At 47.1% G+C, this 24539-nt stretch overlaps 1 protein-coding gene across 1 annotated transcript in view; it reads left to right on the top strand.

Moving 5' to 3' along the window:
- Positions 1 to 24539, top strand: part of FRAS1 (Fraser extracellular matrix complex subunit 1) — a 105490-nt gene that overhangs the window by 50767 nt on the left and 30184 nt on the right. Inside the window, exons 15-29 of the mRNA XM_059470308.1 lie at positions 1185 to 1325; positions 1759 to 1899; positions 2676 to 2849; positions 4458 to 4598; positions 6104 to 6247; positions 11917 to 12069; positions 13624 to 13770; positions 16553 to 16699; positions 17331 to 17471; positions 17561 to 17701; positions 17936 to 18083; positions 18423 to 18683; positions 19916 to 20000; positions 21684 to 21998; positions 24263 to 24416. Of these exons, the coding sequence (XP_059326291.1) occupies positions 1185 to 1325; positions 1759 to 1899; positions 2676 to 2849; positions 4458 to 4598; positions 6104 to 6247; positions 11917 to 12069; positions 13624 to 13770; positions 16553 to 16699; positions 17331 to 17471; positions 17561 to 17701; positions 17936 to 18083; positions 18423 to 18683; positions 19916 to 20000; positions 21684 to 21998; positions 24263 to 24416 (2433 nt within the window). The remainder of the gene's footprint in view (positions 1 to 1184; positions 1326 to 1758; positions 1900 to 2675; positions 2850 to 4457; positions 4599 to 6103; positions 6248 to 11916; positions 12070 to 13623; positions 13771 to 16552; positions 16700 to 17330; positions 17472 to 17560; positions 17702 to 17935; positions 18084 to 18422; positions 18684 to 19915; positions 20001 to 21683; positions 21999 to 24262; positions 24417 to 24539) is intronic.

Raw genomic sequence — 24539 nt, 5'->3', positions numbered from 1 at the left:
ATTCATAGGGGATGAGGGAAGCTGCTGTTTGTTTGTGAGATTATTAATTCATTTGCACTAATCAGATGCTATAAGGTTTGAGGGGTTTTTCCTTGCTGAACAGCTTGAAAAGCTGGGCTCTTTCTGAGGGCTTGACAAATCCATTTGTCTGTGGAAAGAAAAATGGCCTTTGCCAGCAGCTTTCTGTAAATTTAATTATAATTCAGCATCACAGTAACTAATACCTGCACAGCAGATGTGCCTTGGGAGATGGGAAGGTTTGCTGGGAAAAAGGGAGAAGAGGTGGCTAGAGGGGATTAAAAGACATAAGTCAAACAGATCCTGAAAGGGAGAAAAAAGATCTCAGATAAGGAACCTGGCATTTGCCACATGGATTCCAGTCCAATCTGGATTGCTGTTGGCAGCCACCTCCAGCTGCTTGGGAGGACTGTCTATGGTCAGTCAGGGCTTGTTGGGCTTCAGGTGTGTGGCTCACACAGGTGTGTCTGGGCTACAGCTCAATAGAGAGAGCTTAAAAGCTGGAACATGGCGGCAAAATTGTTGCTGTTTGTGCTTATTCTCAAGGACCAGATTCCCCTTCATTTTGGTCAGTGTTTGTACCAGGCAGCTTTATTCACCTATGTTTTAAGTGTTCAGGCTTGAAATCTTAGAGCTGAAAATAATTTAGGCTGAAAAGGAAATTTAGCTCAGGTTTGGTTCTTATTGCCAGTGGTTTCTCAAAACCCCACAGTTGTTCCTTGAAGCCTCTGAGAGTCAGACCTTTCACCTTCTACCAAAAACCATACATTTTGATACCCAGCTGGAGAGCTGCTTTGTCTAGTGAAAAGAAACAGAAATTGTTTAAGTAAAATGCTTGACTCTTCTAAAACTCCAGCAGCATATTGCCTTAGGAAAGCCATGTCCTGTTTCATGGACAACAAGTCAGTTCACTTCAGAGCTGATTGCCTAGGACAATGTATGGATCACAGGAATTGATAAGAAAAATTATCATGCTGGAGTTCAGCTGCATTTTCCCACTTTGAAGAGAAGGTGGAGGGGGGAAATTATCATTTTTTTAAATCACCTTTCCCCCCCCCCTGCTTCCTTCCTGAACAGTCTGGTAACTGCTGCTTGTGAAAATGTATGGGGTGCTTTCCATCCATGGGGAGAGGCTGATGGCTTTGCTGTTCTTCTTCTCGTGGCAGCTTGTGGCCAGTTCTGTGAGAGGTGCTCTCCAGAGGCAGGCAGGTGTGTGAGCTGTGCTGCAGGGAAGCTGCTGCACCAGGGGGAGTGCCTCCCTCAGTGCCCACACGGACATTTCCCCAGCAGCACTGGAAGGTGCACAGGTAAGAGGGGTATTTTTGCAGGTAAGAGGGGTATTTTTGCCCTTTTCTAAGCTCTCGGGGCACCCCCCTTGTGTTGTCTGCTCTTCCTCAGTCATGGGGAAGGAATTTTGAGAGCACAGAAATGGGAGTGGGGACAGGGAATTTGACTTTTTTTGGTTGTTTTCTTTGGTTCCCTTGTGATGGATTGTCTCAAATAACCTCTCTTCCTTGCCAAACATGCTGAGGTACACATTCAAAACATCGTGTGAGCGAGAGTAATTACTGGTAGTGCTTATTAATACATGGGCACTTCTGCTCTCATTAGTTCACCTAGCTGAGTCTGACTCCAGCTGGGAGTTTTCTGCAGCTGGAGAAGGCTGTAGTCAGCAGCAGCACCACTCTGAAGGAGTGGAAATGGGAAGTTTCAGCTCTATGCACTCTGTTTCTCTGTCAGCTTGTCACGCTTCATGCTCCACATGCCAGGGACCTCTGGCCACTCACTGCACCTCCTGTTCCTTCCCTCTGGCCCTGCGCCAGGGCCAGTGCCTGGAAAGCTGTGGAGAGGGCTTTTACCAGGATCACAACATCTGCAAGGGTAAGCTCTGCACTTGGGATAAGTTCCCCAGCTGCTGTAAACCAAGTTTTGTTTTTCCTGTATCCTGTGCTGAACCAGTCAATGCTTGATTCCTGCCTTTCCTGCTGATTGTTTTCTGCTTTGAAAAAAAGTGAATTTTCCCACATACTTTCTGATTTCACACCCCCAGGATTTAGTGATTTCTGGGACTTTTTTTTTTTCCCTTCTCTGTGTACATTGCTGAAATAAATGTACATTGCTCCCAGTTTTTTTTCAACACTATTTAAGAGGTGGGTGAAATTCCACATATACCTGGTATGAAATTCCACATATACCTGATATGAAATTCCACATATGCCTGATATGAAATTCCACACACATCTGGCTGATTTGCAAAGACTGAGGTCATCTTTGCAGTAGTGGGAAAAGAGAAAATTGGAAAGGTGAATTTCTTTTTTGTGTGAGCCCTTCACACAAAGGGCTTTTCTCCTGTCATTTCTTGCTGTCCCTCCTAATGAGATTGAGCTCACTGTAGCAGTTCCAGAAATTAAAGGAGAATTGGCTGTCTGTGGCCCAGGGCTGCAGTTTATTATTTGTTCACCAGCTTTGCTCAGGAAAAGAGCTGCTCCTTGGAGGTGTGGGGGAGCAGTGTCAAAGTGTTTTTCTCAAATCCTGTTCTGTTGTAGAGAGCAGGACCACATGCTGCTGAGACTTGTCTGTTGGGTCTCTGGGAAGCTGTCCATGCCCTTCTCCCTGGGAAAGCTGTGGCTCTGATGGCTCTGTCCCCCTGTGCCCAGGTTGCCACCCATCCTGCCACTCCTGCGCCGGCCCGGGGTCCGCGCAGTGCCTGCAGTGCCGGGCACCCCAGGATGTCCTGCAGCCTCACCTGCCTGGGGAAGGAGCTCTCCATGGCCTTTGCCTGCCCCTCTGCCCATCCCATTTCCATGTGGACAGCACAGGAGTCTGCAGAGGTGAGAGGGGCTGGTCAGAGCCCTGGGGTTTGGGTGTTATGGGGGAGCTTGTAGAGCATTTGATTTGTACAGCCCTGTGCTTGCCTCGTGACTGCCATGATTGTTTAAACTCTGTAACTTTCAAAATGACACATCCTAGTGCTTTTGAGGGAAAATGTAATCTACATAAGTCTCCTGACTAAAGGACTCAGGTACTTTCTTTTTGAATGCCTGTGTTCAAGCCTGCACAGCTCAGCTCCTTTCCATTGAAGCTGAGTATGTGATTTTTAGCACTGACTTACTTTGAAGCAGGATCAACCCTTAAATCCTTTTCAAAAAAGACTGAGCTTTCTCCTTCTTAGCCCTTGGAGCAGGTCAAGACATCCCACAGCAGTCTTTTCTTTTGAGGAAGCTCTTCTGCTACATGCCCTGCAGCACAACTGCCATTTCAGCCACTCTCCTGAAATACCAACTAGGAAGCTTTTCCATGAAGGCTGGACTTTGGAAAAGGGGGTGATGGGATGTACACTGGGGATATGTGTGGTATCCCACCAGTCAGAGAGATAGTGACTGAAGTAAAGTAGTAGTAATAACAATAGTAACAATTCTACAGGTGACTGTTTCTTCCTGTTAGGAAAAAGCTATCTGTAAAAGTGGACGTAATTTAAAATCCAGGTTTTTTGATTTATAGTGCTTTGAAAAGCAAACTCACAACATTGTGCAGAACAGAAGTATGTTCATATACTTATATATATATATACATAATACATAATCATATACATGTACATAGGGCAAAATGCTGGTTTTATAGAGTCATAGAATGGCCTGGGTTGGAAGGGAACCCTAAAGATCTCCCTGGCTGCCAGCTAAGTGTAATTGTATAAATTACTTTGTTTCATTTAATTTCCTTTGTCCAGCCCTGTGTAGTTGTATAAATTACTTTATTTCATTTAATTTGCTCTGTCCAGCCCTGTGTCGTTGTATAAATTACTTTATTTCATTAATTTGCTCTGTCCAGCCCTGTGTCTTGTCTCCCCAGAGTCCAGAGGTCTGCGTTCAACACACACAGTAGAACCTGTAGCCTCCAGCCACTCTAATAAGTGTGAGGTTTTTGGCTAGTGAGTTTATGTATTTATTTAATCAGATGGCTTAGCTGAAGATGGTTTGGTTTAGGGCCAGTTCCAGGAAAGAAATGCAGTTTTTAACTGCTCTCCTCCTTCTTGCTAGGCCACCCTTGTGGTGAGTGTTTGTTTCAGGTGGCCAGTCCACCTCTGTGGGTGTTTGCTCCAGAATGGATGATAACTGTGCAGTGATAGGAAACCCTGCCTGGAGTGGCTGCAGGGTGATAACAGAAGGTGACCTCAGCAGCTGGTGAGTTTGCAGAACCCCAGAGCTCTTCCAGGGAGGACAAGAGCTTCACATGGTGTTGGGCAGCTCAGCTTTGCATTTCAGTGGGTGCAAAGAGATATCAAATCTGCAGCTGTCTCTGCCTGCCCCTTATCTTCAGGAACTGCTCTCTACTTTGCTTTCCTTCCTACCTCTCCCAAGCATATTTTGAGGCAGTAAGGGGCGAAATAAGGCGGAATTAACGTGGCTTTCTGTGTGTTGTTGTGTCTCCCTGTGCTGTAGAGTGCCACTCCTCCTGTGCAGGCTGCGTGGGGAATTCCTCCCAGGACTGCACGGCCTGCCCGGCTCCTCGCGTGCTGCTGCAGGGCAGGTGCCTCCCCTCGTGTCCTGAGGGGCTCTTCAGCCACAGGAACCGCTGCTCCCGTGAGTGCACCTGCAGTTACAGAGGCTGTAATTCCTCTGAGGGTGTTTAGGTATTTTCAGTCCGATTTCAGGGAATGGAATCTCCTCCTAATGAGAGAGAGAACGTCTGCCGCTATAGCGTGTGAAATGAAACGGCGCGGACACACGGCTCGCCAAGGTTAAAAAGAGGGAAGTTGAATTTCTGACTCCAACATTTATAGATTTCTAAAAGTGACAGTGGATTGGGGGATGACAGTGCCACCTCTCCAATGGCACTGGACAAACCAGCAGTCTCCATAAAAGAATTTCTTCTCCATAAAAGAATGCAAAACAATAAGTTATTTACATAAAGTGTGTGAGAAAGTTCGTTTCAAGAATGTAAACATCAGAAGGCTTAGAAAATCTAAAAAAACTAGGGCAACAGACATGCACTTGGAATCATAAATTGCAATAAGTTTTGCTCCTCAGGACTGTTTCCCTGAAGATATTTTGAGCTTGATTTCAGGGTGGTGTTCCTAGCTTGTGTGCTGTGGGAAAAAACTCTTTAATGAACAACACCAAAAAAATAAAATGCTTTTATTTGGCAAAGCCTCAGATTTAGAGAGAAAAACCTTTCCTAAAAAGTCCATTGCTCTATTTATTTAATTTATTCAGCCAAGGAACAACTCTATAAATAGATTTATTTGGCAGGCCATTGTAAAGATTCATCAGTTCTGAGGTGTGCACTGCCACCTTAGAGCTGAGGTAACTGCTGAGTGCTGCTTTACGCCGTTTCAGGCTTATAAAAATGTCTTAGAAACAAAATTTTGGTGTCAGGAAAGTGCCATCTTGCAAGCTGTGTCCTTTTATTCCTAAAGAGCTTTGAAAGTAGTTTTTAAGAATTTTTTACTGACTGGTAGCCGTAGTATTTTTATCTCCCTCAGATCTGTAGCATGGAAATCTGACATCTGTCATTAAAGCTGGGAGGATACAAAAGCAGCCCATGAAATATTTTTGAGTGCTCTTAAGCCACTTTCTCTGCCATGTCTTTGTTGAGCTTTTGGCAGACAGAAGTGGCTAATGAGCTGGCAGGGCATTCCTGCTTCAGAAGTTTCAGTTTGGGAGGGCTTGGTGGAAAAACCATTCCCCAGTTTTCCTCTCATGCATATCAAGCACCACAGTGATGTTGACAGAGTCCCAAGAGAAGTTTAATTTATCTCCCCTGTGCGTCCCACTCTGGTTTTTTATATGCACAAGCATATGCTGGAGGGAGGAATAACAGGGCCAACCCATCTCTCTCTCTCTCTTTTATGTTGTGTCTAGATCTATACCTTGATTAATGCAGGGAACAAATCACTGACAACCCATTTCTCACCTTGTTTATTCAAAATGAGCCTTCCAAGCCACAACCCTGCAGTCCCTGGTGCCATGAGACCACTTTGTGCCCATGTTTTGTGGGAGCAAATGATGGTGGGAGCTGGTTTTTGGAAAGGGAGGGGAGAGGGTTCACCGGTAGCCTAACCAGGAGTGTTGATTCTCTCCCTCAGCCTGTCACCCATCCTGCAAGACATGCCATGGCCCCTCTGACTGGGAATGCTCCACCTGCCACCCCCATGCCACTCTGGATGGTGGCAGGTGCAGGACAGGCTGCAAGGAGGAGCAGTACCTCAACCTGGTGGGCTACTGTGTGGGTGAGTCAGGGCAGCTGCTGGGGCATGAGCTGTCTGTGCCATTGAACTGCTGCTGCACACTACCAGCAAAGCTGCTTGGGTCCTGCTCAGAGCTTCAGGAGAAGGAGCTAAGTTGGAATTTGTGATCCAAAGAAGCAGCTGATGGGGCCCTAAAGAAAAGCTGGCGCAGCAAGAGTTGCTGTGTGCATTTTTGGGAGGTAATAGGATTTCTGGATGGGGGTTGTGCTGTGTGGGTGCTCACTGCCTGCACTTAAGCCCATCATCTGAAACCACTGATTGCATTTATCTGTTTAAAAAGAAAAATCGCTTTTAATCCGTCCCACAGACACGTATAAACATATCCTGGGAACTGCTCCAACCATTTCTGAGCTTTATCAAGCCTTTTCTTTTTTCTTTATCAGAAAAAGCTACGGTGTGTGAGGCTTAATCCAGGCTGAACAGTTCCAAATGAGATAAGGAATCCTAAGAAAAGGGAAAAATGCATTAGGAGTAATAAATATATCCATTGAGAGGCTATTGTTCTCAGTTTAATATGATTTCCCTTCACAGAGCCTTCTCTTTGCTGAACATCTATGTCCTGGATGTTTTTTAATGAAAGACTTGTTTCTTTGCTCTCCACAGCTTAATTCTATGAACCATTTCTTCATCTCCCTTTTAAACAACAGTGACTGTTTTGTCTGCAGGGACAAAAAGAGCAGGAAAAGTGTGTGAGGAGCAGGAAACTATCCTAAAAGTACTGTACAGCTCCTTAGGAATTCAGGCTGGGGAATCAAGATAGAGCCAGATAACTGCAAACTGGAAATAATTCAGCACTTCAGTGTAAAGAAGTGTCTCTGTCCTGTACAATTTTGTGGGATACAGTGGTACTTACTAATGTCCTGGCATGTGAGAGCTCTGTATTTCTTCCACCTTATTTCCCCATTAATTTGCATTATGCTTCCTATGAAAGAAGTCCTGTGGAAAAGTGGCCTTCCCCTGTGAATTGTATTGGGAAAACCTAGTGCCATTTATCATCAGTCAGCACTCTTTCTGAGGAGGATTTATTCTTTAATTATCCCTTTGTTTGGTGTCATGGACCAGTTCTCCTGCTCCCCAGTCCCAGTGATCATCAGGGAGATGTCCCAGGAACTAGAAGCAGTGTGGAGGGCATTCCTTGTGGCATGGGAACCTTCAGTGTCCAGGTGTTTCTTTGTCCCGCAGAAACTGTGAGAACCCTTGCAGAGCAACATAACTGAGGTTTTTCACCTTGACCAAAAAGTTGTGCTCTGGCCCAGGATCTGCAGTCGGAAGTGTGTTGCTCTTTGTGCTAAATTTATGTCTGGTGTTTAAGGAAAGGATGTTTGTGGCCAGTTCTCCTGGAGGTAAAGTGCTCCACATCCAGATTGTTAAGTTTCACTCAATCTTCTCATTTAGCACTGATTGAAATGCTGAATTTGCCCTTGCAAGTTATTAATTACCAGTTAAAGAGCAGCTGTCCCATAAAAGAGCACATTGAAACTCCTGACACCCTCATAAGATATGATTTGCAACAGAATCTAACAAAGCTTTTTCCTTCACCTCCCAAAGCAATATATTTTTACAATTATCTTCCCATTTATCTTTAATTCCCCACCCTGCAGGCAGAATTGTGTTATGGCTTATAGGGCCTGCTGTGCATCAGAGTCACCTGCCATCCTTTATGGACCTGGAGGGGGAAATCTTTCACAGAGGCTGGAGAAAAGCAACTGTCACTCCAAACCATTGCCTGGGAATTAATGGTGTTATTGTGACTGTTACCTGAATGAGGATTGGAACATTTGCCTTGTTAATAGGAACAAAAAAAAGTCTTGTTTTCAGCAGTTAATCAAATAAGCATTTTACATTTAAGCAGAGGAAAGATAAAATGTCCTCAACTTTCAGAAAATCAATGAGTCCCTGAGCTCTGTTTTAGACACAAATTGAGCAATTGGCAAATTGGCAAATTTGTGCCAATTCTCCCCTGAGAGTGCTCAATTGATTAATTTCACTTTATAGCCCAAATGTACAGGAATGTGCTTGAGACTTGAGCCATCCCCCGTTGGATCTCACAGCTTCTGTGGTGTTTGTTTTCCCAGTTCCCAGATGTCCCTCTCCCTCTTGCTCAGCTTGACCTCAGCTTCAGGAAACTTTGCAATCAGCACTCTAAAAGTCCCAATCACTGCGGAAAGCCTTGTCCTGCTCTTGCTTTTCTGATTTGAGGTTTCCCTGTTTATCTGGAAGCTTCCCTGGCTTTTCCTGACTTTTCCTGACTGTATGGAAGGGCAGAGGGACTAGTGTGGAAGAAAACTGTGCACCCCAGCTGATAGAGAATCCATCTCAGCCTGGTTTTAACTCCAGCTGCAAGGGAGCTCCCACTCCCTGTGTTCCTCAGGCCCTTGCTTTCTTAGCCTGTGTGCAGTTGGGAAAACCTTCAAAGCTAAACCAGAAGAGCTCGCTCAGGAGGGGGCCTGTAACAAGCTTTGCTGCCTTGCTCTTAAAATTCCAGAAGGGACACTCTGACAACAAGAAATATCCTCAGCTCCTTGTAAAATTAATGAGCTGTTGCTGTCCGTTTAGAGAGACACTGATATCATCACAGAGAGCTGGAGCAAGAGGGGCTCAGCTCCACTCCCTCACTGCTCTGCAGCCTCCTACAGAGCCAGCAGCTGAGCTGCCAGAGGAGGGAAAACCCTTTCCCTGCTTTGCTCTGGGCTCCTTTGTGCCAGGGACCTTCCAGCTGGGTCTCTCACCTCACACTGCCTGGGGAGGCTCTCCCAGAGCAGGCAGATCCCTGCAAACCTGGTGTCACTTCACCAGGAATTCACTTGGCTTCTTTCAATGACAGATTCCCTCTCAGGTCTTGGAAAAGAGACACAAGAAAAACATTCCAACAACCAAAGCAAGCCAAAGATCCTGGTCAGTGTTGCATATCCTTCTAAACCAACCACACTGACTTGCTTTCTGGAATTACTGTAAGACCAGAGGCTTTTTTGCCCATTGAGGTGACTCTAAAGTGTGTGGTGTTTTCAGTGCTGATTTTAAGTCATGCTCTGTTGTAAACCTCAGGTCTCACCTCAGAGCGCAGCACAAAACTTGCATCAGGAAATACTTTCCTGTAGAGCCCCTAAGAGGGATGATGTGTTTCAACAATATATGCTCAGCAAGTGGTGGAGCTGAGAGGCAGAAATGCCACTGGTTTCCTCTGTCAGCATTCACAAACACTTCAGAGATGGTTGTGTCTCCCCAAGAGCCTCTTTTGTCTTAGAACACCCTGTAACAGATAATTTCCATATAGGAAGGGCACAGTTTTCTTGCTTTATTTGCTAAGAGGGTGTGGAAGTCAAGTAACTCTGGAAATCCATGTAAGTACTTCCATTCTGCTTTGCAATGGAAGTAGCTTCACAGGAAGATCGGTGATGGGGGGGTGTTTTGCATAGAGGTGAGGAAGAGGGAAATCAGAGTCAGCTGGCAGGGGAGGAGGAAAACATTTTGCTTGGAGAGTGGGAGGAAAGTCAGCAGTCTCAGAAAGATGAGGAGGGAGGCATTGGGACTACCAACTAAGGGGTGACAGAATTCCTAAGAATTCAGTTGGAAGGGATCTAAGGGAATTAACTAACTAGTGTGGCACTGACCTGCAGCCAGCTGGAGATGTGAAGGCTCCAGAAAACCCAAATCCCACAGGCTGTGCCCGCTGGCTGAGCTGGAGGCAGGACTGACAGGGATAAGGCAGAAGCAGGAAACAAGAAGGGCTGGGGAATGACTGAGAAGCACAAGGAAAACATCCCCCTTCTGTTAGTCCTGGCTTCAAAGGGAGCCTGCTGTGAAAAAGTGAAATCATCTCTCCCTAAACAAAGCCCTTCAGTTCTTCCCTCGCTCTCTCACTCACTCCCCAATGTCCCTGAAATTCACCATGTGCAGCAGCCCTGGGTTTTTTGTTGGCGCTGTGTGTGCTTTGATCTCCAGGCTTGCAAAGGAACAAGAGAGTGATGGGGCTGATTCATCCTAAAACAGTAACTGAGAAAACTCTTGCCACTCGCTGGAGCAAAAATAGAGGCTTGTGAAGGGAAAACTCTGCTGCAGCAGCACTGAGTTTTGTAGATACTTGGATTTTTGAGTGTTAGTTTGTGAGAATCTGGGTTTTTGCTGCAGATACTGACTGTGTGGATACCCTGCATTTTCTCAGCCTCATTTTTATGCTCTGTGTATGAAACCTTTTGAGCAGATTTGTTACTCATTATACCCTGCCAAAGCTCTTTATTAGAGACCAGGGTCTCTAGCAAGAGATTCAACTGGAAGAGTATTATTTTAGCAGTAAGGAGAGTCAACATATTACCAGGTAAATGTGGAAGTACAAAAAACTAATTGGATTTTTGGTAATTTTATTTGTTATAAGTACATAAACTTCATCACCCCACCTCCAGCCCATACAAATCACAGGTACTCAGGGCCTTTGGGATGATCTCCCAGTCCTTGCTCCCTAAGGTGGGCTGCATGTGATCCTTTCTGGCTCCAGGGACTCCACCTCTGTACCCCAACTCTGGCTGGTCGTTTCCCAGCTCCAAGGCTGAGAGCACAGGGCAGAAACTCCATGGGTTCTGCACCCTGTAAAAGCAGGAGCTGAAGGAGGCAGCTCTGTAAGAAGCTTGGATTCCTGCCTGCAGTCAGGACTGGATCAGTTTCTGGGCTGCTTCTGGGCTTTTGCAGCAGTGAGGGGTGAGAGTCTCCTGTGTGTGACATGCAGGAGATGTCAGCTGGGGCCAGGCTCCTGCAGCTATGGATGCAGAATTCCTCCAGGCTCCCATGTGAGCCTGTGCTCAGCTTGTAAATCTAGATTGCCTGACAACCTGTAGTAGTGCTGTCACAGGAGACAAAAGACAGAAAGGTGAACCTGCAGCAGAAATCTGACAAGAGGCCAGGCACTCCAATCAAGCCTCATTGTTACATATCTTTCAAGACAGTTGTCATTTCCTTTATAATTTTCTCGATTACCATAATGAGGATTAATTTGGCTTCCAAGTTGCCTTACACTGCACCTTTGTGCACACAAAAGCCTTGTTGTCAAACCTTGTGAAGCACCTAAGTTCAGGCAGAGGTCAGGAGACGCAAGCTTGCATCCTGCTGGGGAGAAATGGAAAAAGGAAAAGGTTTTGAGGCACTCTGATGCCACTCTTGGCCTGGCTTGGAGGGCTGCTGTGGCTGTTTCAGGGTGTGGATGGCTGGTTTGTGTGGGAAAATGGGAGCAGCAGGAACTACAGGAGAAGGTCATGCAGCTGTCCAGGTCCTGCTCCTCGTTTTGCCATGGTGGGAGCAGAGGGAGGTGGGTGCCTGAGGCCTCCGGTGGGGCTAAAGAGGAGCCTTAGGCAGAGGCACTCAGCATCAGAGAAAGGGCTTGGGAAGCAAAGGCCTTTGAGCTGGCTTTGTGCAAAACTTTCCCTTAAGCTCACTTAAGGATGGAAAGAGGATGCTTCAGTGGGGCAGGAGGGATACAGAGGGAAAGTGAAAATGCTGTGGTGCTCAGGACGAGCACAAGATGAGGAGGAGGCAAGAGGAAAGGACGCGGGAGTTTCGGGTGGGGGGATTTGCTCTCCAAGTTCCATCTCTGCTGCCCTGCTGTCGTTCTCAGCCGTGCTCTGTGCTGTCCCTCCGTGCTCAGTGTCCCTTGTTCCCTGCAGACTGCCACCCCCTGTGCCAGCGGTGCGTGGCCGACCTGCGGGACAGCGGCAGCGTGTGCCTCAGGTGCCAGCACGGGCGGCACCTGCTGCTGGGGGATCGCTGCCTGCCCCGCTGCCCCCCGGGACACTACGCCGAGCACGGAGCCTGCAAACGTGAGTGCCTCCTGCAGAGACCTCGGGGAGCTGCAGGGAGCTGCCTGCACCCCTGGGACGAGTCCCACCAAGTGGTTCCTGTCCAGTGGAGAGGCTTTGTCCAGCTGGCAAGACGCTGCGCTGGAGCAGTTTTATTTTCGTGCTTGTAGGAGTTTTTTCAGGATGTTTTGCAGCCTAAGGTCTGTTGCTGAGGCTTGTCTTGGTGCAATAATGGCCCTGAAGGTGATGGCTTGTAGCAGCTCCCAAAACAGAAAGCCAATTCCATTCAGCTTTCTAGGCTGGTGCAATGGATGCAGCACCCAGGGCACATTTCATTTTCTGACACGTGCCTGCATCTCCTCCACTTGTTGTTGTTGATGTGGTTTCATGTTCCAGTCATTGTCTGAGCTGCTTTCTACTCCCTGGGCTCTTAGAAGGAAGCAGATTCCTTTTCTTGATCTGAGCCTGACAGAGAAGTGGTAAAGCTCCAAGCTGAGCAGAGGGTATTGCACTTCAGTTTGAGAGAAAAGAACCCAGAGCAGAAATTCAGCACAATGGAGATGCTCCTTTTGCAGGAAGTGGCATTTCCTAATCTAGTTCAGGGCAGGTAATATTTCAAAGCTTCTCTCCAGCATTCTGGGAGCTGTGTGTTTATTTACCTGGTTTTGACAAATGAGATCTCAGAGCTATGAAACATACTCTATGTCACTTGATTGGAAAGGCCCCTGAGAGAGAGAGGTTTTGCCTTCCTGGCAGTGTAAGCCTAGGGATAACATTTCTTCCCTTTGGTTTGAAGGTTTGATTTAAAAGGAGTTGTGCATTTTTCAGACTGTGTCACAGCCTGTAGGATATTTTGTTCTGCCTTTTAAGATCCCCAGCAGAGCTTCTGATCCCTTTGCCCCCTCTTTCTCATGATTAATTTTACACCTATCATGATAGGTGTAATGATGGCATCAATCTTTAAATAAAGGCCTGTGAAGAAGTAAAACAGATTAATCATTTTGTACGTAACCTCTCTGGAGAAAGTAATAGGGTACATTGGCCTCAGCCCCTGTGATATTTTAAATCCCTTTGGTCAGACTAAGAAATGAGCCTGAAAAGTCATGAGGGAAATGTGGAGAGGGTGCATGGAGGTAGTCTGGTCTCCATCAGTGCAATTCCTGCTGAAGGGATGGATGTGAATCTTCAGGGAAGTGTGGAGCTGTCAGAAAAGCACTGGATGGCTCCTGCACAGACACAGAGGATCTAACCTGAATCTAGCTGGGAGAAAGCATGAGGAGGAGGTATGTGCTAGCCCTTTTTTCACTCTTCTCTGTTAGACAGGTCCTGGCCACATCCTGCAAGGGTTTTTCTTAAGAAGGAAAGGCTGAAGAGAAGAGGGTAAAAAGAAAGAAAGGAGAGGATCCTTTCTTGGGTGGGGGGCACTGTGCACCACTGAGGGCTTAGACTTGGCAGGAGCTTCTGGTGCTCACCACCCCTGCTCCCAGTCTCAGAGTGTTTCTGCTGAAGCCTGTGACACTTGCCCTGAGACCTGTTTTTCCTTGATCAGAAGCCTTGTTTTTGCTGTCCCTGCAGCGTGCCACCCTTCCTGTAAGAGCTGCACTGGCGAGGGTCCCTTGTCCTGCTCGTCCTGCAGTGCCAGCCTGGTGCTGTCCCACACGGGCGCGTGTGCTCGGCTCTGCTCCCTGGGCTACTACAGGGATGACAGCAACACCTGCAGACGTGAGTGCCTCTCCCCCAGCCCCCTCTCCTTCCCACAGTGCCTTTTCCAACCTGGCTTTTCTTGCTTCTTTGCTCACCGTGGCTGTTGCCTGGGGAAAAAAAAGGGTTCAGGTGCCTAAAAATGTGATGTGAGTTGACAGAGGTGATGAGCTGCCTCGGGAGCAGAGCCTAGAGCAGGGCTGAAATTTCAAAACAGTTGCAGTTTTGTTATTGACCTCAAAAGACAAGAGGCTTTGTGTCCTGCTGTAAAAATCTGCAGGAGCATTTGTGTAGGTTTCCCTGTAATGGATCCTGGACTTGATGAAAACTTGGCAAGTTGAGACCAGTTTTAATGAGTCCTTACTAAGGCAGACCCCCTCCCCACTGCACTGCCTGCCAGTACATGCCATGGAAGCTGCACTGGAGCTTTTATGTCCATTTCTCCTCATGGGAAACCCCAGGAGAGTTGAGGCACAGCTTTGTAGACACAGACCTGAGCTGATCCTAATGATCTGGTGGAATTGATCTGGTGTTAGGCTATGTTTTATCCCACTATTGGTATCCTTTATGCATCTCTCAGGGCCTCTCTTTTCCTTTATTATTTTGTGTTCACTCTGACCTTGGGTTATTCCTCTCAAAAATTATTTGGCTTGATGTTCTAAAATTCAAAATTATATGGCCCAAAGACACAAAAAACTGGAAAAAGCCCTGCTTGAATTGTCCCACTATAATATACATACCTAAAAGTGAGTGAATGCTGATGTGGTTTGGTCACTGTGAACCTGAACACTCAGATTAGTGAATTCCTGTGTCACCCTGATTCAAATTCTCCCAATTTATGATAAAATAACTCTGTTGCACTGAGTCCAGGTATCAGTGTCATCCTACCTAGACCAAATTTTGTCACTGATGAGGTCCTGTAGGAGGAAACTGAAGTGGTTGTCAGCTTTACCTGCCTGTTCTTGAAATAGATGGTTCTCCTGAAACTATTATTTCCATCTGATCAGCAGAAATGGAGACACCTTACATAAGTTCAAGGAAATACTTGTACCATTCTTCTGTTGTGGAAAAAAAAAAAAATGAAAAAGGGCATTCAATAATAACAATAATAAAAAAAAAGGGAAAGTAATAAAAAATAGGAATTAAAAAAATGTTCTGGCTGGCTTCTTACAAGCTCAATAAAATACTCTCGGTTTTCTCCAGCAGTAGGGATTCTCTTCTTGCTTGCTGCACCAAATTATCTCCCTTCCTAATGAACATGTCCCTTTCTAATGAAAGCTTTCCTGTTGATAGCTCCTGCCTCAGGATATCAGCCTAGACTGGGAATGTTCATGAGGCCTGCACCCTTCCTGAATTTGGTTCAGGGGCTCAAATAGATTTTTTTTTTTTTTGCAAGCCAATTTATCTACTCTAATCTCCTTATTGCAAATGGCTTTTTAAGAAGTGTTTGTAATCCTTGGAGCAGGGGGCTCAAGGCCAAGTGTGTTGGATTTTTGTCATTCCAAGTGTCACTTGTGCCTTTTCAAGTGGTGCTGATAAGCCAGGGAGATACAAATTGTCCCAGGCTGCTGGGAAACTGCCACTTGGAGGGAATGAAGATTGTTTAATCGGAGGTTGGCTGCCAGGCTGAGAAAATCTGGTCCCTTTTCAACGTTTATTTTAGTCTCTTTGCACTTTTGAGGAACTCAGGGTTGGAATGAGGTTCAGAGAGATGCTGAGTGCACGTATGGGCCCTGGAAGATATTTTTAAACTCAAAGACATCCTGGCCCACGAACAGTGAGAAGCTTAACGGGCTTAAAAATGCAGATAGGGAGTCGTGCTGATAAAACAAGCAGACAGGTTTGCTTCCAGATACAGTTTTTGCTTACTCTTCTGGCATGCCTCCATGGGTAGCCAGATTCCCGTGGATTTAGACCTCATGTATAATGTTTTACTGTATTTTTAATAGTTGGTTCTTTGGAGCACTTGAAAAAAATAATTTTTTCATGTAGTGTTCTTAAGTAAAGAAAAATCAGAGTGGCACCAGAACACCTAAAAGCAGCTGCTCGATTCTTTAAGTAAATATTTTGCTAGAAATCATTTGTAGATCAATAAAATGCAGACCTTCTGTGACATTTTTTAGAGTACTGTTTTGAAAAACACTGTGTTCCTGCTTCAGGGAGAGCAACATGGGTATTTTCACATTTACTTTGGAGGATTTTTGGTTATAAAACTGTGTTTTGAATGAACCTGTCAGTATTTATCACCCAAACTGTTAGTACAGCTTCCCGCAAAGTTTAGTTCCTGGACATCAAAGAGGTGAGTTGAAATATTCTGAACCTCTGGACTTTGATCCTAGATTCAGTAAATCCCTGAATTTTTTTTTTCCTGGCATCTTTTTTGCTCCCTGCAGCTCCAGAATTTCACACTGTGCGCAGATAAAAAGGTACAAACGTTAAGTGAAATTAAATGGGCCTTTGGTCCCACCAAGGATTGCAGCAGTCTACTCTGCTCTCCAAATTTGTGTGTTTCAGTTGTATGAAAAAGGAAATTTAAAAAAAAACACAGGCAGGGAAAGCTCTTATTTGGGTTTTGGATTCAGGGTCCATGTTTTGCCCTGACCTGTCCAGAGGAAAGTAAGAAGCAGCGTGAGGGGACATTCCAGCCTACTCCAAATGGAACAAGGCTCTTTACACTTTGGAGATTGCGAAAAGGAGCAAAACAAGCAAAACCCCTGGAGTGTCCACAGAGGATAAGAGGGGTAGCAAGGCTGCAGGGTAACCAGAGTGAGGAATGAGCCTGTTTTACCTTGTGTTCCCACAGCCTGCAGCAGCCAGTGCCGGAGCTGTGACTCGGCCGCTGGCTGCACGTCGTGCAGAGATGCAGCCAAGGTCCTGCTCTTTGGGGAGTGCCAGTACGACAGCTGTGCTCAGCAGTATTACCTGGACTTTTCCACCAACACTTGCAAAGGTGAAAAATGCCTTGCTGGTATCAAGGGAGAAAAAAAAAGGAAAGAGAAAAAGGAATAAATGCAAGTGACCTTGGCTAAGAATCCGTTAGATGGCAGCGGGAGCTGTGCAGGTGGCCTGCTTTAAAAAGGGTGCAGGAAGGGGAAAATTGTTCAGTGACAGGTTGCTTGCGAGGTTTCTGCAGGTTTTTTTTGCTTTTTGGGCAGCCTGCTGTCACATACTTGAGCCTTTCAGTGGAACAAGATGATTGCAAACCACTCTCTTGTAAATGATTTTGTAACTGAGCCAGCAAAGTTTTCAGGGGTCAGGTCCAGCAATTCATTTAGTCACGGGTCAGCTGATAAGGAGTGAGCTTGCCAGGCTAAGTCTCTTTGCAGGGGCTTATCTGGCCTCCTGTACTTACCTGTCTCTGTCTTACTAAATCCTGCATCAGCGGATGGCTGCAGAAACAGCAGTTTGGAGGGATTTAAAAGACACGTGACTTGAAAGATTTCCAGAACTCCCCAGCAGAGTGTTCCATGATGGAAATAAGTGATGTTTTCCCACAGCTTGTAGACCCCAAGTGCTAAGCCCTTGTGCAGGGTGAGCACCCCAGAAAGGGCTGCCCTGAACTGATTTCTGTTTTCTTCCAGAGTGTGACTGGAGCTGTAACGCCTGCAAAGGTCCCCAGAGGACTGACTGCCTGCAGTGCATGGAGGGCTACGTTCTCCATGAAGGAGCTTGTGTGGAACAGTGCCCTCCAGCTTTCTACCGGGAATCAGACACATGCCAGAGTGAGTTTTCATGGAGCATTCCCTCCAGCATGTTCCCTGCTTGTCTCCCAAGAGCTGCCATGCTGAGCTCTTTGCCTGTGTCTCTTCAGGGTGTGACCAGCCCTGCCTTCAGTGCCACCAAGCAGACAAGTGCAGCCTCTGCCCAGCCCCGTTCTTCCTCCTGGGCAGTGCCTGTGTTCCCAAATGTGGGCCGGGATACCACGCAGACGAGGCACAGCGCCAGTGCACAGGTGAGCACCATGAGCTTGGTGCAGGCACGGTGGGCAAATGAGGAAGGAACTGCTTGCCAACTTTTATCATAGCTCTTTGCCCACTGTTTTGACTCTTTTTGTCAGGTAGGTAAGACACACATAGTGGTATTTCTGCTCTGAGCCTGGGGACAGCTCTGCGTGCCAATGGCTGTGCTGGTTTTGAGACTGAGACTGGTTTTGTCTCAGTGGGGTTGTGCTTACCATCCCATGCAGCTTGTCCTCCTGGATGCCTGGAGTGTGACAGTGGCAGCCTGTGCCACCTCTGTGACAGCAGCACGTTTCTGAAGAATAAGATCTGTGTTTCTGCCTGTGGCCAGGGTTTCTATGGCAATCCATGGACCAGAGAGTGTGAAGAAGGTGAGTGCTTCTCAAGAGACAGCACCATTTATCATCGTTGTAAAGCCAGTGACAAAATGTCTTGGGGGAAATCCCTTCCTGAATCAAACTGAGTGGTTACTTATCCATTCTTTATTCTAAATGAAGATTTACTAGTCTGTCTGCAGCTGGCTTTCAGTTCTGTGACGGGGAAATCAAGGTGGGAAGTCATTTGCCCAAGTCGTGGTGGGGATTGGGATGGCTTGCAGTTCACCTGGGTCAGGAATGAGCAGGCCACCCAAAACCAGTGCTGGCAGGCATGATGCCAGCACAGCCCGTGGTGGTCCTGCAGTGACAGCTCTCCCCCTTTCCCTTCAGGCAGCAGGCATCCCCGGAGCTCCCGTGTGGGCAGCACCCTGACGGTGGGCATTGGCGGGGTGCAGCCCCTAGCCCCGGCCCTGCTGGGCTGTGATCCGGCCGGTTCCTGGCGCCAGCCGCAGTTCCAGCTGGACAGCATTCCCTCCAGCGGCCGGCTGGTGATGCTGCGGGCCGGGCGGGAGGCGCCGCTGAGCCCCGGGCAGCGCTTCGGCTGCGCGGACCTGCGGGACAGGAGGGTGCGCTTCGTGCACGGCACACAGGAGCCCAGGTGACTCGGGGTTCTTTACTGAGCTCTTGCCTCACAGAAAAATTGCTGTATCTTGAGAACGGCTATTTCCTTTTCTCTTGGAAGCATTCCTACGGGGAGGCACACTTCCCACTGCTGCTAAATCGACTTGCAGCTTCTTGCACTGTACCGTGGTGTAACTGGTGCTGCAAAACTTCTCAGTTCGTGGTGGAAGAGCTCACTGTGACCCGATCCCAAACCTTCTGTGCTTTTGCGGTGCAGGGATATGTCCCATCCTCAGGGCACTCAGCTGAGAGTTAAAACTGGCGTATTAATCTGATTGTTACCATAGTTTGTTGACATTGTTAGGAGGATGCTCAAGCGATGTCACTGCTGTGCTCTCGGCATAGTTTGCCTTCAGCTATTCCTTGTTTGCCTCCAGGGTCAGCTCTGTTAGTACCCTGGAATAATTAGTGGTGATTAGTAGCTGGCAAAGCTCACACTGCAAGGGTGTTGCAGGGAAGCAGATTTTTCCTGCAGCCAGGCAATAAGCCAGCCACCCTGCCAAATCTCACACTTGATTTGCATCACCATAAAGCCTTGGCACCAGAGTGACATGGGTGCAACTGTTCTAAATTTCTGGCTGTTTAAATCAGGGAGGTCTTCCATCTAAATCAGATCTGAAGAAGACTTTCAGGGTGTCCTGATGCCAAGGGTTAGCTGGTGCTCACCAGACTTCAGGCATATGTTCCTGTATTTCCTGTATCCTGCTTTTTTTTTTTTTTAGTCTACCTGATAGTCACCATGAAATGTCAGCATCTTGTCTTGAGAAACAAAGCTGCTTTATTACCAAATATCACTCTATTTATTATTTATACTGTTACTTTAAACCTCAAGGTGTTTGGGGTGGCATCACTGAAAAGTAAATGGGAAGAAAAATTCCTGGCAGGTCCTGAAGCCAGAGAAGTGAGGTTTTTCTTTAGCAGCATTTAGAATTGGTGCTTTATCTTGGGGATGCCATCTGATGTTACTCAAAGGGAGATGAGGGTATATTATCACACAGCTAAAGGTGCTTTATTGTCTGTTGTGACTGTTGTGAATCTTCAGGAAAAAATACTATAAAAATGTAATTGAAGGAAACTTGAGCTAAAGCTTCTGTCACTGAGCCAGTCACTTTTGCTGAATATATAATGTGCTTATCATTGCTGAGTCCTGGAAGAGTACTTCATTAATTTATATTATCCTGTATTTTGCCTTGCTGGGGACCTGTTTAGGAAAGGACAGTTTTCCTTGAAGGTCAGTGACCACGAGTCATTCTCCCACCTTGAGGTGATCAACATTCAAGCCTTCTCAACACAGGTAAGAAAGCATGGAAACAACCCCAAATTTGGTACCATTTGAAGCCCTGGTTTCTTGCAGGGGTAACAGAGGAGCCGGGCACAACTTGAGCAGGGGCTCAGATCAGGCAGGTTTGGCTCAGCTCTCCCTTAGGGCAGCAGCCAAGAGTTACATGGAGGAAAAGAACTTGGGGAATTGACTGGAGAGGTTGGCCTGTGCCATTTTGCCTGTGCAGGGAGTGGCAGCTGTGCAATCACAGAGCAATTATCAGTGAGGGCTGAGGAATCCCTACTGCTCCAGTCGTCCTCTGGATCTGCTGATGCTCCCATTCAGCCTCTTGCTGCAGGCCAGTTGGGCCAGGATTGATCCTGACTGCAGGAGAGCTTTGACACTCAGGTTCAGTGCTCTGTTCTGGGGCAGCTGGGAATTAAATCAGCGTGAGCTGAGCTAGTTAAAGCGTGTCTCTTAAACTTCTCACCACTTCTGGGCAAGGTGATGATGCTGCCAAGTGTCTCCTGTGCTATTGTTATTTAAAGTCTGTGGACAATCTGTGGGTCTCACCCCAGGGAGGGTACAGGCACCTGAACAGGTTCCAGGTTTCCAGGGGGGCTTTGCAGCTTACACTGAGCTTTTTCCAGTGTGGAAAGCTCTATCAGGAGTTGTGGCTACTTGGCATATCCTTACAAATAGAGATCCTAAAGTGCAAAAGAGAATCTGCTACTCTTAAGGCCCATTTACATCCTAAGAGGGGCACCAAATGACTTGACAGAACTGTTCTAGTGCTGGCTCCTTCCTGCCTACAAGCCTGGCTCAGCCTCCACCCTCCCCATGGGTAATTTATATTCCATAGTAGTCATTCCCATAACTTCTGGAAATTAGAAGTGCTCTAGTTTGTCCTTTAGAATAAGACAAACTGTGGGTTTTGATCCTGCAGTGTTTATATTGATTCTGGCTGGTGCTGAGATCTTGGCTCAGCCTAATCTCTTGTTTGCCTCAGTAGGACGTTCACCTGAGTAAGAGCTGCAGTCACTGCCCCAGAATACATAAGTGAGGTTTAATGATAGGAATTCTGGCTGCTGATCCCTAATAACCCTGGGAAGCCGTGCACAGGTGAGGTGGCTCCCTGGTGGATGTTCCCAGGGCTTTGCCTTTGTCTCTGTGGGAACGCTTCCCTCCCGAGGCAGTGCATTACCCATGGCAAATGGTGTTTATTGGGATCAATAGACACTGCAGATTGAAACTTTTCTTGATGACAAAGAACTTGGAGAACTAATTTAAACCAGCAGAAATATGGCCTCTATCAGGTTTTTGGTATAAGTTGAGTAAGGCAGTGGGGAGTGTTGGGAATGAAATAAATACTGATGATGAAGACACCCGGTTTTGCTGTCATCTCAAAAGGCTCATGAGGATCACCTAGAGTCACATGCTTGCTATATAAATGTCCCAAGTTTTTGCCTCTCCTAAGCCAAATGTGGCATGAGAATCTTCTTTTAAAGGGACTAATTCAGTTTAAATGCTAAATATTCTTAGATCTGCCCATTGGGGGAAAATGTGTGGAGAGCAATTCTCTGCTGCTAAGAAATAGGAGATTTCCAGGGATGAAGTGAGCTGATGTCCTTATCCCCAAACTTTTAATTCCAGCCTTTGATCATGATCCAGCCTCCCAGGCTCAGCAGACACCTCAGAGCTGCTTTTGTGTTCCAGGCGCCGTTCGTGTTCAGGAACGAGCCCCTCCTCGTCGGCAGGGGGCAAACCGGGACCATATCGGAGCTGGTGCTGGGTGTGGGGGACAGTGACAACCCTCAGGACGTGGTGCTGGTGGTCCTGGAGCCCCCAAGGCACGGCAGGCTGCTCGGGGCCCCTGGGGACCCTGCCACCTTGTCCCTGGGTGACCTGGCAGCAGGGCGGCTGCGCTACGCCCACGACGGCTCCGACAGCCGGCAGGACGCGGCTGTGCTGCAAGTGAGCGACGGGTACCACTTCCAGAACATCCTGCTCCTCATCAGGATTGCTCCCGAGGTATGTGCTGGCACATGAACCCTGGCAGGCACGCTGGGGGTCTGGAGGAGGGCCACTCTGTCCCTGAGGTGTCACTAATTCTGAGTAACCAGCCGGAGGAGGTAGTGGGTTGAGTGGGTTTTGGAGGTTGCCTGAATTTTTGGTTTGCCGCAGCTCCAGTCGTGCAGCTTTGCTGATTCAAAGTCCATAGTTACTTGATAAAAGGTAGTAAACTGTAATAAAGCAGAAGGAAAAAAGCTGATGTTCATTCCTTCCTAATGTGAAAGAGTAGCAACAAGTAGAGCTGTCATTAGAGGTCATGGTTTGCAGTTTTTTATGTAGAGATCTGACACACTTTCTTGGAGTTCCCCACCTTGGAAGGAGCTAGGAGGAGATGACATTGCCCCCCTTTGGCCCTCTCTGCCGTATGAGATGTCTTTCACAGCAGCTTGGGCAGGACAATTTAAGGGAGCTTGGTGAGTGCTCTGTGTGGCGGTGGAGCTCTGCAAAAGGAGGCCCTGATCCCATTTCGACCCTGCAGGTTCCCCTAAAGCCATGGTAGTAATTAATGTTAATTAGTGCTGTGACTCTCACAGCAGCCTGAGGATGAAAAAGGGATTGTTTTCAAGACTGGTGCTGCTATTAGACTCCTGGAATAAGAGGAGCCCTGCCTGTGGTTTTCACCCAGACCGCTTCCATGGCCCTAAGGAGCCTGAACAGGATCACAAGGGCAGTGGAAATGCTTGGACACCACTCTGTGTTCTTTGTAACACCTTCTTTTCCCCACTGCTGATTTAGCACCTTCCTGTAAATGCCAGTGAGGGTGAATAACTGAGAGTGGTTTCTTTTATTAACCTGTTTTGTGCTCCCTTGTCTCTCCTTATCATTCCACATTTCTCTGTGCAGCACTTGGCTACGGAGGGGAATGAGGGTGGTGACAGAGGTGAGAGCAGGGCAGCTTTTAGGGCTTTTCCCAGTCCCTTTGGTTGCTAATGGCTGCTTTTCCCATCCAGACCCTTTGCTGGAACAGTTGCAGTTCCAAGGGACATGGAAGACTTTCTTTTCTGAGAGGCCAGGGGGAACACAGAAAAAAAAGGCAAAAGATGTTTATTTTAGGGGTACCCTGGACCTCTAGAGATCCAGCTAAGGGAGGCCTCCAAGGTATTTGCAAGGCAGCTGACCTTGCCCTGCCTGGAAGCAGGTAGATGTAAACACTTCTACATTTAAAAAATATTTTTAAAATAGATTACCAAGCAAAAAGGGCTGTCTCATGAGTCTGTTCTTATTAACAAGCAGCATCAAAGCCATGTGGGAATGGTATCACAATGTGCTGGACAGGTTCGATGTGGCCAGTGAAGGAACATTCAGTTATTTAGTGACCTAAGAGCTGAAGGTTTCCATGTTTATAACAAACCCACAGTGTAAGTGCAGTACAAAATAGGTGGGTGCACAGCAGACATGCCAAAAAGGAGGTCAGGAATCATCCTGTAATGTGGTTCCTTTTCACAAACATCGTTTTAGCTTTCTCTCCTGTCTCTGTGGCAGATCCAGAAGAACAGAGCAGTGAGTCATTTATCAGTTTTGGGGCTGATTATGTGGAGTAGCAAGTGAGGAGGGAGGTGATCCCTTAGATGGAGCAGTCAGGATTTTGACTGATCACACAGTTCAAGGCGAACTGCAGCCACAGCCAGTTTCAAGGTGAATGTGCAGAAATCCATAAAGAAGTCACATTTACAGCAGCTGGGCTTATACAAAGGAACCATGGCATGGAAGAGGTCACAGGGATTTTGGTGACCTGTCCAACAAAGCAAATTAGAGCCAAAAAGCTGATATAATCATTGAATGCCAGAGTAATGTTACTGAAATAAATGGAAACTGTAGTGAAACTATTATTGCAATCCAGTGCTGACATCCACATTTCAGGAAGCTTAAATTAATATTGGGAAAAAAAATTTTAAAAGCCACAGGAATAGTTTGAAGGTGAGGAAACCCACAAAGTAACTAAAGACTTGGGTAGATGCTCAGAGAGATTGAGCATGCTGGTAAAAGAAAAAATTATGGAGGGAGACTTGAATTTAGGGTCAGCAGCAGGAAATTAGGAATTAGAGGATGAGGTCAGTTCTACAGGCTGGGAATGGGGTCTGAGGGATACAGCAGAAGATTTCTTCAAGCAGACAACCAGGGTAGAATGCCTAAGAAATTCCAGAACTCTCCTTGATCCTCTCTTTTCCCTTGGAAGTGCCATTGCTGACGTTCCGTCTTTCCCTGCTGTCCCCTGCCTGCAGGGCGCCAGGAGCCCCCGGCTGGTGAGCAATTCCCTGGTGTGGGTGCCCCAGGGAGGAATGCTGCAGATCTCCAGGACAATCCTGCACGCCGAGCTGCCCGGTGCCAGGGACTCTGACATCACCTACACCATCACTGAGGGGCAGCCCACACATGGTAAATGCCCTGCAGCCCTGCTGCCCCACAGCAGAGCCCTTCCAGGCTGTTATGTGCACGTTTGGGGGAATGTTTCCTTCGGATGGTGTGGTGGCTGAGTGTGCTGACCTCATCTTTTTCCAC

Source organism: Ammospiza nelsoni, chromosome 4 (assembly GCF_027579445.1).
Source record: "Ammospiza nelsoni isolate bAmmNel1 chromosome 4, bAmmNel1.pri, whole genome shotgun sequence".
Lineage (NCBI taxonomy): Eukaryota > Metazoa > Chordata > Aves > Passeriformes > Passerellidae > Ammospiza > Ammospiza nelsoni.
The sequence above is the reverse complement of the archived record's forward strand: the minus strand, read 5'-3'. Positions and strand labels throughout refer to the sequence as shown.